Genomic DNA, 12,854 nt, shown 5'->3' with positions numbered 1-12,854 from the left:
ATTTAACAAATGTAAATATTTGGCAGAATGGAAATGATAGAAAAATTTAGAGATAAACATGTTACCTTAGAAATGTTTTTATTGAAATTCCACATGTACTCAAAAAAATTTACACAAAAATCAGGATACATTATAACTCACACTCCACTGAATCTGAGTAACTAAATATCCTTAAAAAAAAAAAATTAAACTTAGAGCTTTTATCCAACTATCACCATCATAAAAATTCAGTTGTAAATAGATTATCTAATTTTTACACCAATTTCTTTCTATTTGTGCCCACTCCAATATTATTAGATGCTGAGTATACACATAATGTACAGCTGAAGTGAAACAGGTTTAAAAAAAGAACAATATCAAATATTTACATAACCTTTTCATTTACTTTAAAATAATAATTACTATTAGAAATCATTTACAGAGTATCACTAAGTACCCAGGCATAATAAAAGACATAATTTTATATAATGCCTTTAATCTACACTATTATCAAGGAATTATCAAGGAAGAAAATACAAAGTGATGTAGTAAAACAAAGGAAAATACTTGATACTTCACTTTCAAAGTTTTATAATGAAATTACATTATCAACAGGTTTTTGAATGTAACAGGTAAGTCTCTTACCATTTGCAGCAGCCAGGAAGGATTTGTTACTTCCACGTGCTTTATTAGTCAGGTCTTCAGTTATATCCATATGCCGATGAATTTCTTCACGCATTTCTTCTAGAGTTTTACAAAGCTCAGCTTCCCAGTAATCTTTGTCTAGACATTCAATTAATTCTGCCAACTGGACCTTTGTGCTATAGTACCAAAGTTTCTTGTCCTTTTCATTTTCTGAATCTTCCTCTCTGTAAGAAAAATATAAAATAGTCTTAACATATACACTAACAGCATACTTATGTGATAATTCATTCATTTAGGAAACTTCCTCTATCTTTGGAAAAGTACGAAGGAAGGAAAATGAAAAACAAAAAGGGGGAGGCCTTGAGGGGGCAGAACAGATGACACAAAATCCATGAATGTTATTTATGCCTGATCAGTCCCTTGCACAGAATATATTTATACTAATTTCACACACAAATCTCAAATCCACAAAAAATCAGAAGCCGAAAATAAGTAAAAAAGGGAATGCTAGAAGAAAGCAAACAAAAGAATATCAGGCTCTGACAACAAAAATCCTAAACAGAAGACAATAATAATTAAAAAAAAAATCTTCATCAATCTGCTGCAAATAGCCCTATACACCTCAATAGCCTCTAATATTTCTAATAAACCTAAACTATTAAAAAGAATTTAAAATTTAAAGCTTTAACACCTTTTAAAGGGAGTTTGGGGAAGAAATAAGCTCTAGTTAATTGAAAAGATATTCAATTGAAACTTTTCATTCACCATAATTATGTATAAATATACATAGTAACATAAATGGAGGGGTGGCTCTCACCTTGGGATAGCAGTATCCATCCCTATAAGCACAATACAGACTTTCTTTAACAAAGTAAATTATAGTCTTGTGCCAGATTCACAGAAGCATTTGCAAAATATTTTCTTCTTTTCTGTGGTAGGAAGGCAGTGAATAAAAGATTATTTAGCAGGTCCTCAAGGTTTATATCACTCAACATTTTTTGGAAAGGAAAAGTGAATTAGGTCAAACATTCAATAAAGCAGTGTTAAAACTCCAAAAAAGTTAAGATTCACTAGCTTAATGTTCTAGTCAGCCACATTAGGTTTTGACTAGAAAAACACCTTTTAAAATTGTCTCCTGCTTTCCATAGAAATTCAATTTATTTTTTTTTACTCCACCACATTTGGCCCCAAGGAAATATTGAGAAAACATACTTCCCTCCCTCCATTGCAGAGGTCGGGACCAAGGATATAGAACACTGCATCTGCTGTCAAAAATGGCTAATATATTGTGGTCAGTTTTGCCAAACTTTTTTTCCTTCTTTTTTGAATCTCTGGGATAAGAGAAGGCTTGACAAGTAGGGGACAAGAGAAAGAAACATCTGCAAGTAAACATGATAGAAAAAAACCATCAATGACTAAAAAATTATTATACTAAAATTTTGCTATTTTTTTCTTCTTTACTATTCTAGATTAATTTTCTTATAGCTATTCCCAACAACCTCTTTATGACTAGTATAATTGACAATGGAGTTAATGTAATGATTAGTCATTCTTGATAATTTATACAAGAATAATTTTATTCCTCCTAACTTTCAAGTTCAAGACCAGCTCTTTTAAAATCATTTAAGTACACTGCAAGATTTAAAAAGCAGAACCTACCAATTTACCAAGCTGTGTTTATCAATCATATTATTTATTGTTTTCCTAAAAGTTCCTGAAACTAATTTAAAAAATAAACAGGGATGCCAAAAACTGAAAACTATTCAATATATAACCATAGTCAGTGGAATACAATGAGAAAAGCATTGTATTTGAACAGAGAGGGGCCAGGGTGTGAATGTCAGCCATTACCACCTACCTCTGTGTCCGTGGGCAAGTCACAACCTTTCGGAGCCTCAGTTCTCTGTAACATGAGATAGCTAGACTAGATAATCTCTAATCTAAATCTTTCAGTTTTAAATCTGTGATACTCAGAGTATAGAAAAGAATTGGGTAAATAGCCAGCAACAATAAGCCAACAATTTGAATATCTAATATATTATAGCACTGAGGGTAATAATATTAGGAGACAAATTTTTAATGTTCAAAAACAGAAATACTATATGGAAAGTGCCACTGAATTAAGGATCAGAAGGTCAAGGTTCCAAACCAGTTATATGACTTTGGGTAAGTCAATTAATCTGAAAACTAGTTTCCTTATTTATAAAATGGAGATAATATCACCTACCTGCCCACCCTATCAACCTTAAAAGTCTGACAATCAAATGAGAAACATGTAAAGAGCTCTGAAAACTTAAAATTACCAATAAAATATAAAATTATTAAGCAACTAGCATAGTACTCTGAAACCCATATACAATTAATAATGCTTACTCAGTAGAATTTAAATGAGTGATACAATTAGGTACATTATTTCTCAAAGTTCAGTATTTTTCTTGCATTGAAAAAGAAAAAAATTACATCTATTTTGAAGGGTCAAGCCAAGAAAATCATTAAAATGGAGAAAAAATTGTGATATAGAATGACAATGATGTTTTTATTTTGTGAGATAATTTTTAAAAAACCTTTAATTTCCCTCAGCCAAGACATTCACTATAATCCTATCAATAAAATTTTAAACGGCTCAAAAAAATCCTTGAAGGTATAGAAGAGAAAAATGATTTAACAGTAAGTACCTGGATGGTTTTAATTTTAAGCATTCTTTAAGCTGTGAATCCATCCTGCTGCATGAGTTGATTCATCAGTTTATTATTATTTCCATAGTGTATAAAAATAAATTGAAGAGAATTTGACTACAAATAATGGAATGGTCTAAAGATCAAGATCACGGAGAAAAAAAGGATCCAATAACAGCATTAAATAAACATTTACTCAATGTTTTCTAGGCAAAGAGGGGTAGGAGTAGTCTCTACCCTTAATATTATTAGCTATATGTGATAGTCAAGAGGAGTATAAGATGACATTAAAGTTGAAAGCAGAAGTACCTGGAAAAATAATTTTTGGAAAAATGGTACCAGTAAAAAAACAATAGGGAAATAAAGGAAGTTTGGGAGAAGAAGTTCTGTATTAGATATGCTGGCCTTGAGAAGAAAGCAGGCTATCCAGTAGAGATGTCTAGTAGGCAACTGGAAATGCAAGTTCAGTTCTTCAGGAAAAAGGTCAGGGCTATAAACAATAGACTAAGGAAGGGTTAAGATACTACACTGTCCAACTCTCATTTTAGTGATAAGCAAACTATGAGCCAAGTTTGTAAAGTTTAATTACTTGCAGAATAGGCTAGGATACAATTCTCCCAACTGTCATTCTGGTGCTCTTTGAGTCATAATTACTACCTGAAGAAAGAATGAGTTTCCTGAGGGAACAGGTAAGGGGCTTGGGAAACACTAATGTTAAAGGAGCAAGAAGAAAAATCAATAAAGGTGACAGAAAGAACAAATAGCTAAGGAGACTTTTTCTGTCACCTATCAAGGAAAATGCAATGACACAGAAGCCACTAAGAGTCTATTCCGGAGTTGGTGGTCCATAGTGTTAAATATCATGAAGATGGCAACTTCAAATAGGCCATTATATTTAAAAATAAAGTGAAGTAGTTAAACTAGAAGTCAGAAGTCAAAGGACTAAACAAATTACTATTGAAGAGTGGCACAAATGTTGACTATACTTTCCATAAGTTTTATAGTAGAAGAAAGAAGAAACATGACAGAAAAGAAGGAGGACATGAATGTGTATCAAGTGAATGGAATGGTGAGTTGTTCTTTTAAAAGATAAGAAAGACCTAAGTATATTTATAGGTAGAAGGGAAGAGACAGCATAGTATGTTGGGTTAGGAGAATAAACTTGGAATTGGAAGACCTGGTTATGATTTTATTAGTTATGTGACTTTTACTGGTCTTGGTTTTCTAATCTGTAAGGAACATATAATTGCTATGGATCTGTTTAGTTCAAATAGCTCTATTTTATTTCCCATATTATAGATGATTGCCAGCAAAGGAAGATAGATGAAAAGTGAAAAACAAACAACAGATAAATGATAAGAGTGCCAAAGAAATGGAAAAGGAAAGCATTAGAGGTACAGGTACTAACTGACAACAAAGAGAGAAGCAAAAATTAATAAAGGAGTCTGAAAACACTTATCTCAAAGTTAATTTGCCTCTAAAAAACTAAAAGTTACTTTACATGCTTCTAATCAGATACTTCTAACAAAAAAGGTTAAGTTTTTATAATTTAGTAGTATACTTATCCAGGATCAGAACTATAGCTACTTTTGTACAATTACCTACAGATTCACTGTTACTTTAAAAAAAAAAGAAGAAATAAAGCAAATAATAAGGAACAAAACTGTTGACATTTACTGTACCTGAGAAATAGAATTATTCTTGGGTTGTTCTTGTATATATTTTTAAATTTACTCAAATCATCAAAGGCAAGGATAATGGAATGTTTACTCCATGCCTAACAAAATGCTATACCACAAACTAGAAGCTGAATTTATTTGCATTTTTAAAAGTTGTGGAATAGCATAAAGAATGAATCAGAAATTGTTAAAGAGCAGTAAGGAATCCTTAATTTTATAGATGAAAGAATAAAAGCCTAGAATTTAAGCAACTTGCTAAACATCACAAAACTTAAGTTTTTTTCTTACTGGATAGAGTCTCCTTTTTTCCAGGTAAATGTCTTTTCCACTGTATCATGTAGTAACAAATGAATAACTACTGGCTTTAAATAATCAACAATAATCTCACATTTTCAATTCTTCAAGTACAACTGTTTCATCCCTTATAGGTAGTCTCATATAACACTTGTATTAAAAAAAAAGCTCTAGGATCATACTGAGTTGAGTATTTTCTCCAATAAGGAAGATCATAATCTGTCCTTGCCTGCCTATCATATGTAACTACTACCCTGTCCTCCCATAAGTCTAACACTAGGATCTACTAAATATGGCAGGGACCTTCTTAACTTTTTCATAAGATCACAAGGATATTAGCAAAGCACTTAGGCTATCCAACCCTCACTCTTATTCTGTGATCAGTCTCATTTTTGTAATTACATTTCTCTGATGAAAGCCTTCTTTCTGTTTTTCTTTGAAATTCTTCATTTCTTATATGTTACTCAAATTTACTAAATGCCTTCTCAATATTTTTCTTTTAAGAGGCTACATTATGACTTGTAGCAAAAAAGGTCAAATACTAGTGTTAAAAAGATAGGCTTTTTATTCCTGGGAGAAATTTAAAGTTATTACATGGTTTAACAATTTCCTTAAGACAATCTAGCCAGCTCTCCTCCTACTACTTGGTTTTGGACTCAGCTCATCCATCTATACTAGTCCTAGACATGTATATTGATTGACAAACTCTACAGGTTGTACATCTGAGTGCATAAAATAATCTGGTGAATAAAACTTTGTTCATCCATTCAATTTTATCTGTGTGGATATTAAAGTCAAACTCTTTTGAGTGGTTATGATCTCTTCCAGAAGACAGCAGCTAAATTTGACCAAATACAGATCAAAGGGGTCCATGCTAAAAGCAAAACAAAATGGGGGTGGGGAATATTGATTCACAAGGACAATCCGAAGGGAGATAGGTACAAGATAACAAAGTTATGGGGGATATCTCAGGCTTTAAATAAAAATAAACTTGTCTAAGAAAATACGAACAACTAGCAACATGTATGCATTCCCAGCTTCAGAAAAATATTATTAAAATAAGCTACAACATACATCAAAGACATCTTCAATAAACATCTTAACAGGAAAGAGGCAGGCATTCACAAGTGATATTTCACAGGGGACCACATTTTTATCATCAAACAATTCACTGAAAGATCATTACAGTATACATAATTGTACTGCTTTATGATTATCAAATAATCCTAACATTTGATTTGGTCATACAAAATACTGACTTTATGGTCTTTCCCCAACAGGATGGTTTTCATTCATGACTTAAAATTATTTAAGATTGTTTAGAAGATCTAACAATAAAGATAATTTTCAACAAGATCCAGAAAAGCAGGCAAAGCATAAAGCAATGAAATCTATGTTTGCTAAAGGAGTTTGAAAGAATAATAAAGAAAAATCCAAGATGAAGAGATATTTTCTATGAAAAGTAAATTCCTCTAACCAATCAACAAGGGCCTACTATGTGTCAAGCATAATACAAGGACAAAATGAAGTGTTTGCTTGCAGAGGACATCGAGTTATTTTTAATCAAGCGCTGAACACTAAAACTAAGTATTGTTAATTCAATCAGTTTTTGTTTTTACTTCATTTTAGACAGATTGGATTCTCACCTGTATCATATTATTTTACCCTTTGTTTTGGGGTTTATAGCACTCTTAGAAAGTGATAATAAACTGCTGAGAAAATTGGAAAACAATATGGAAGAAGCTAGGTATAAACCAATCTCACACCCTACATACCAAGATAAGGTCAAAATGGATATGTGATTTAAATTAAATTAAGGGAGCAGAGAGTAGTTTACCTGGCAGATCTTTGGAGACGGTTAGAATTTTTGACCAAACAAGATTTAGAGATATTTTAAGATATAAAAATGAATAATTCTGATACACTAAACTAAAAATTAAATTTATAAGCTTTTGTAAAAACAGAACTAAGGTAAACAAGATTAGAAGGGAAATAACCTGGGGAAAATTTTTATAATAAATTTCTTTGGTAAAAACCTAATTTCTCAACTTTATAGAGAACTAAGTCAAATCTACAAGAATATATGCCATTCCCCAACTGACAACTGGTCAAAGGATATGAATAAAGGGGAAAGGACCTAGTTGTATAAATTTATAGAAGCTCTTTTTGTAGTGGCAAAGAATTGGAAATTAAGGGGATGTCTATCAATTGGGGAATAGTCAAAGAAGTTGTGATACGTGTTGGTGATGGAATACTATTGTGCTATAAGGAATGATGAACAGGATGATTTCAGAAAAAGGAGAAAAGATCTGCATGAAATGGGGCAGAGTGAAATAAGCAGAACCAGGAAAATATAACACATAGTAACAGCAATGTTATATGATGATTAACTGGGAAAACTTGGCACCATTTGACAATGCAATGATCTGGGACAATCCTGAAAGACTTATGACCAGGAATGCTATTCCACCTCCAGAGAAATGTTGGGATTTTGATGGATGGCAGATCAAAGCATACTATTGTAATAAATGGATACTGGTGTTTCTATTGACTCTCTACTGGATGGCTGATAGATCAAGATTTTGCCTACCCTCCTCCCTCAAAATGCCACCTGTTTTTCCTCCCTCTCCCTCCTGCCTCCCTTCCCCTCCCCCCTCTTAGTCAGCCACCTTCTATGTAACTCAAGGTGAACTATGATGTTTTAGAGAAGATACTTTTTCTCTCTTTCTTAAGTAAGGAGGTTTATTGGGGAAGATAGGACAAGGAAAGAAGATGAGGTAAAAGGGATGGAGTTTTCCCTAGTCTAGCAGGTTTGGATGATATTTGGGAAAATGGCAGTTCTTTCACAACTGTGACACAGTCTGACAGGGAGTCACTAGCAGGGACAGTTAGAGATAAGAGGACAAATATTTTCTTCTTTCTTCATCTTCATACTCAAATCTCAGATATACAATTAGTTCTTCAGGTTCAGCCACCACCATCAGCCACACTAGTCAAATGTTAGTTCAAAAGCTAGAAATCCCAGCTCAGCTTCTTCACCACTCTGTCAGAAGCCACAAAGGTCTCTCTCTGCCTAGGTCAGAAACTAAGAGGGGTCCAGTCAGAAGCCTCTCAGCCTAGCCCAGAAGCAAGTCTCTCAGTTCAGCTGCTGGCTTGACTCCCAACTGTTTCTCCTGGGAACATTCCAAATGAAATGTTACTTTTTGATTGACAGATGATGTCCTTTGCTTTGTGTTGCATGCTTGTCTTGTCTTGCAAATTCTCTTTTTTACACTATCTTTCATGTCAAGTGTGCTCACAGTTTTATTTTGGGATTTTGGTTTTGTATAAGTGTGCTCTTACAATGAAAGTATGTTTTGCATGATAATAAAAATAAAGTTTTTAAAAATATTATGACACTTTTTGGTTGCTTAGTCAATAATTCCTGAACCTTCCTCAAACTTTTTTTTGCAAACATATTTTGATCCTCAACCAAAACATTGTTTAAGTGTTTATAAATTTAAACATTTTTAGTCTATACATATGCCAAGAATGCTTCTTTATAAAATAAATGTGTCCTTGGGGGGAAAAAGTGATAATAACTGCTCTTATACAGATACAAAAGACTAGTAATGCAAATATTCTAGATAATTCAGTTAAAAAAATTTTTTTTTACCAGAAGTCTATCTCTAGTACAAAAGAGTATTTAGGATATAATTTCGAGCTTTAATTTTAACTTGTAAAAGATATAAAATACTTTAAATTTACCAAGGCTATTCACATGGGCCATCACAGTGCCTTATTTGATGCTACACAGAGAATAGACAATATGACATAGTACTTACATGAATATAAATAGCAATTTGACTAAAAATTATATTTTGCATTGTGCTGCTAGAAAAACAATTTTTAAAAATCAATATCTACATTTTAGGAACAAATTTCTCTTTCTAAAAACAGGAGACTATAAGAAAACTTTCTAAAAGAAAAGTTTTTATGAAAATGAATTTAAATTTAAAATATTAGCATATATACAAACTTTTTACTAGTTTCTCCCTTCTACAGTCTAACAGTCTATATCAGGTTTTCAATTTAATAAATGAATAATAAATTAACTTATAGCTACTTAAATAGGTAACTTCCTTAAGCCTATATGAATTATATAATCCCCAAAGGTTTGAATTTACCTATGCAGTTGAAATGTTTCAAAATTTCTTTTCTCTTGCTTTGTGTAATGAATGGTTGGTTTTTTTGGTTTTATGAGGAAGTACCATTTTCTTGAAATGTCTTTTGGCTTATTTTTACTTTCTAAGTATGTCCTTATCTGAAATTTTGAAAATATTTTAGTATGACATAATGCAAAAGAATTAGTTCAACTTTACTGTAAACTTTCTAATTTATAGAAAATGTTCCCTCTCAATTATTTTAAGTTTTGAGGAACCAACCTATTATATAAACAATAAACCATGAGGAACAGAATGTGACAAATATTGGGCCAGATTCCATAACAGCTAAGTTACTGGGGCTCCATATATTCAGCACTTTAATCTTCCTTCTAATATCTTCCATTCCCCTTAGTGATTTCTGGCAAACTATAGTAGTCATTGTGTTGGATTACTACTATTTTAGATATTAATTCACCCCTTACTCTTTGCCTCTAGAGGTGCCTTTGAGCACAATGTTTAGTAACTTCCAACTCCATGACAAGTAGAATCACAGAATTTTAAAACTAAAAGAAACTTCAGATACCAGTTAGTCTAATCCTTCATTTCAAAAATGAAGGGCAATCCTAGGAAAAGAGATAAAAGTAATGAAGAGGAGCAGCACACTAAATAAAGGTCTTTATTTACCCTTAATTACCCTTTAGAATAATGGAGAAGGAAGAATGAAGAAATGGGAGGTTTGGGACAAACACAAACTTGAATTACTTCAAAAATTTGCAAATGTAATGGTATTGTTATATACCCAAAATAAAAAATTTATTTCTGGCTTTCCCTATGTTTTCATTTCTGCTAATGCTTTAACTAAGTAAAGGTGGAGACTGAGTTAGGAACACCTTTTTGTCACTGATTTTTTCCCTTCAAAAAGGGGAAAAAAACCCCAACACAAGATATATTTTAGTGTTAAGAGAAAATAAAATACATATTTAAAAGTCCAAAACAAAATAAAAACATAAAATTATGTAATATGAAAGCCACCTTTAAAAAAATCTGCACTGTTTAATAAATGAGAAAATATTTGAATTTACAGTAATGATAATAATTATGATATATTATGCCACATTTTCAGATCAAGAAAGGAAATGCAATTTTATATATACTTAAGCCTCTTATGCAAAATCAACACTGTATTGTCATTTAGATTATATCTATGTTGGAGTATACTTACATAATGAGTCTTCTGTTTAAGAACCAGTATTTCCTTCTACTTCTGTCATATCCAATAGGTTCATGTCGAATATATGGTTTATTTTTTTGGATTTCAGCAACACAGTCAGTTACACCAGGTACCTTGTGTGCCACACAGACTTCACACTGCCATTCGTCCTCTGGTACCTCCTCAAGAGGTGGTTTCACACACTCTAAATGGTATACAGCTGAGCAAGTTTCACAGCAAAGCAAATCCCCAAGTTTATGACAAACCCTACAGTGGTCATCGTATTGTATCACTCCTTCAGACATCAATTCTTCACGAGCAATGTTCGTTGTAAGAAACTGATCCACTAAAAACTGCAGAACTTTGATTTTATTTTGTACTGGTCCATAAGGATAGTCCTCTGTTTCTTGATAAGGAAGAACATGATGGTATTCCTTGTCACTCTCACAATACACCCGCAGAACCTCTGGCCATGTCATTCCATCTATGAAATATAGGGTGGAATTAACACTATCTTTCAGGTCAGCAGGTCCAAAAGTAGTATTTGAAGTGTCTTCTTCACGTAAAACTGCTTTCAAAAGTACTACATGCATCTCTGCCATAAGCGTGCATTGTTCTTGACTTACGAGAGCAGCACAGAAGTCCTCAAAACGAAAAGGAGATAAGCGTAAAACAGTGCCAAAGTTCCGCAGGACCTCATATATGGCTATAACATTCATTATATGCTCATTGGGCACCATTAAGTCCTCAGACGATTTAGGAAATTCAAGAGGTGGGATATCTTTTTCTTCCAATATTGGAGAACGAGGGCGATGTACTCTCTGTCTTCTTCTCCCTGGAAAAAAAAATTTGTAGTTACAAATCTATGTATTATATATCTCCTACCTAGGAATATTTTTTCTTTCTAAATCATAACACACTGAAAACAAATCAGCTTTCTATTTTCTAGTAACTGAAATATTATAAATAATAAGAAATTTATCTTCCTAACTTAAAAAAAAAAAACTCACTTTCTGTCTTGAAATCAATACTGTGTATTGAATTGAATGCAGAAGAGCAGTAAGGGCTAGACTATTGGGGTTAATTTGGCCTGCCCAAGATCACATAGCAAGGAAGGCTCTGAGGCCCCCATTTCTAGGCTTGGATCGCAATCCACTGAGTCATCTAACTGCCCATCACCCTAACTTTTAAATTATTATTATTATTATTTTAATTTAAAACCCTTACCACCTTTCTTCTTGGAGTCAATACTGTGTATTGGCTCCAAGGCAGAAGAGTGGTAAGGGTTAGGCAATGGGGGTCAAGTGACTTGCCCAGGGTCACACAGCTGGGAAGTGTCTGAGGCCAGATTTGAACCTAGGACCCCCCATCTCTAGGCCTGGTTCTCAATCCACTGAGCCACCCAGCTGCCCCCTACCCTAACTTTTAAAAGCTACAAATTCAGAATTTACAGGGTCCAAATTAAAAGTAAAAATTTTAATGCATAAAGGTTGATAGTCTTTCCTAGTCCCTCACTTCCATTCTAATGCTTTCCCTCTATTATTACTTCTCATTTATACTATATAAATCTTGTATGCACAAAATTGTTTGCATTAGTCTCCCCCATTAAACTGTGAGCCCCTTGAGAATAGGGGCAATCTTCTGCTTTGTTGTGTATCCACAGTCCTGAGCCCAAGAGTCTGGAACATAGTAGGAGCTTAATAAATGCTTATTGTCTGGGAGAATATGAAAAGAACAACACTTACAAAGCTAAGTTCATAATTTTATTTTTAAAAAATTCTCATGTTCCATTTTAGAATCAATAGTATTTATTGGCATAAAGCAGAAGATGGTATGGGCAAGGTGATGGACATTAAGTAGCTTGCCCAGGGTCACATAGCTAAGATATGTCTGAGGCCAGATTTGACTTCAAGTCTTCCTGTTCCTAGGTCTGGCCCTCTGTCCATTGAGCCACCTAGCTGTCCCTGGTCATAATTATTTTTAAATGAGAAAATATGCATTATTTCCTACACAAAAAATGGCTCAAGAAACAGTCAGCTACGAAAGGGCAATATTGATGTTCAATAAATAACACTATTCCTCTATCAATCACAAAGTATGTATGGGGAAAAAGTCATCTGATAAAAACTGCTGGAAAAATTAGAAAGCAATCTGATAGAAACTGAGTTAACATTAATACCATATTTTCCACAATACATTCTAAATGGATATAGGACTCAAAAAAAAA

The 12,854-nt window shown here is 32.9% G+C and overlaps 1 protein-coding gene across 7 annotated transcripts in view; it reads right to left on the bottom strand.

Annotated features, from left to right (window-relative positions):
• Positions 1-12,854, bottom strand: part of BPTF (bromodomain PHD finger transcription factor) — a 182,810-nt gene that overhangs the window by 100,936 nt on the left and 69,020 nt on the right. For all 7 annotated transcript variants that reach the window (XM_056817277.1, XM_007482780.2, XM_056817276.1 and 4 more), the window contains exons 2-3: positions 10,640-11,462; positions 625-848 (exon numbers count right to left, since the gene is read on the bottom strand). In XM_056817277.1, the coding sequence (XP_056673255.1) occupies positions 625-848; positions 10,640-11,462 (1,047 nt within the window). The remainder of the gene's footprint in view (positions 1-624; positions 849-10,639; positions 11,463-12,854) is intronic.

The sequence above is a fragment of the Monodelphis domestica genome, chromosome 2 (genome assembly GCF_027887165.1).
Source record: "Monodelphis domestica isolate mMonDom1 chromosome 2, mMonDom1.pri, whole genome shotgun sequence".
In the NCBI taxonomy this organism is placed as follows: domain Eukaryota; kingdom Metazoa; phylum Chordata; class Mammalia; order Didelphimorphia; family Didelphidae; genus Monodelphis; species Monodelphis domestica.
This window is presented reverse-complemented; position numbering and strand designations above follow the sequence as displayed.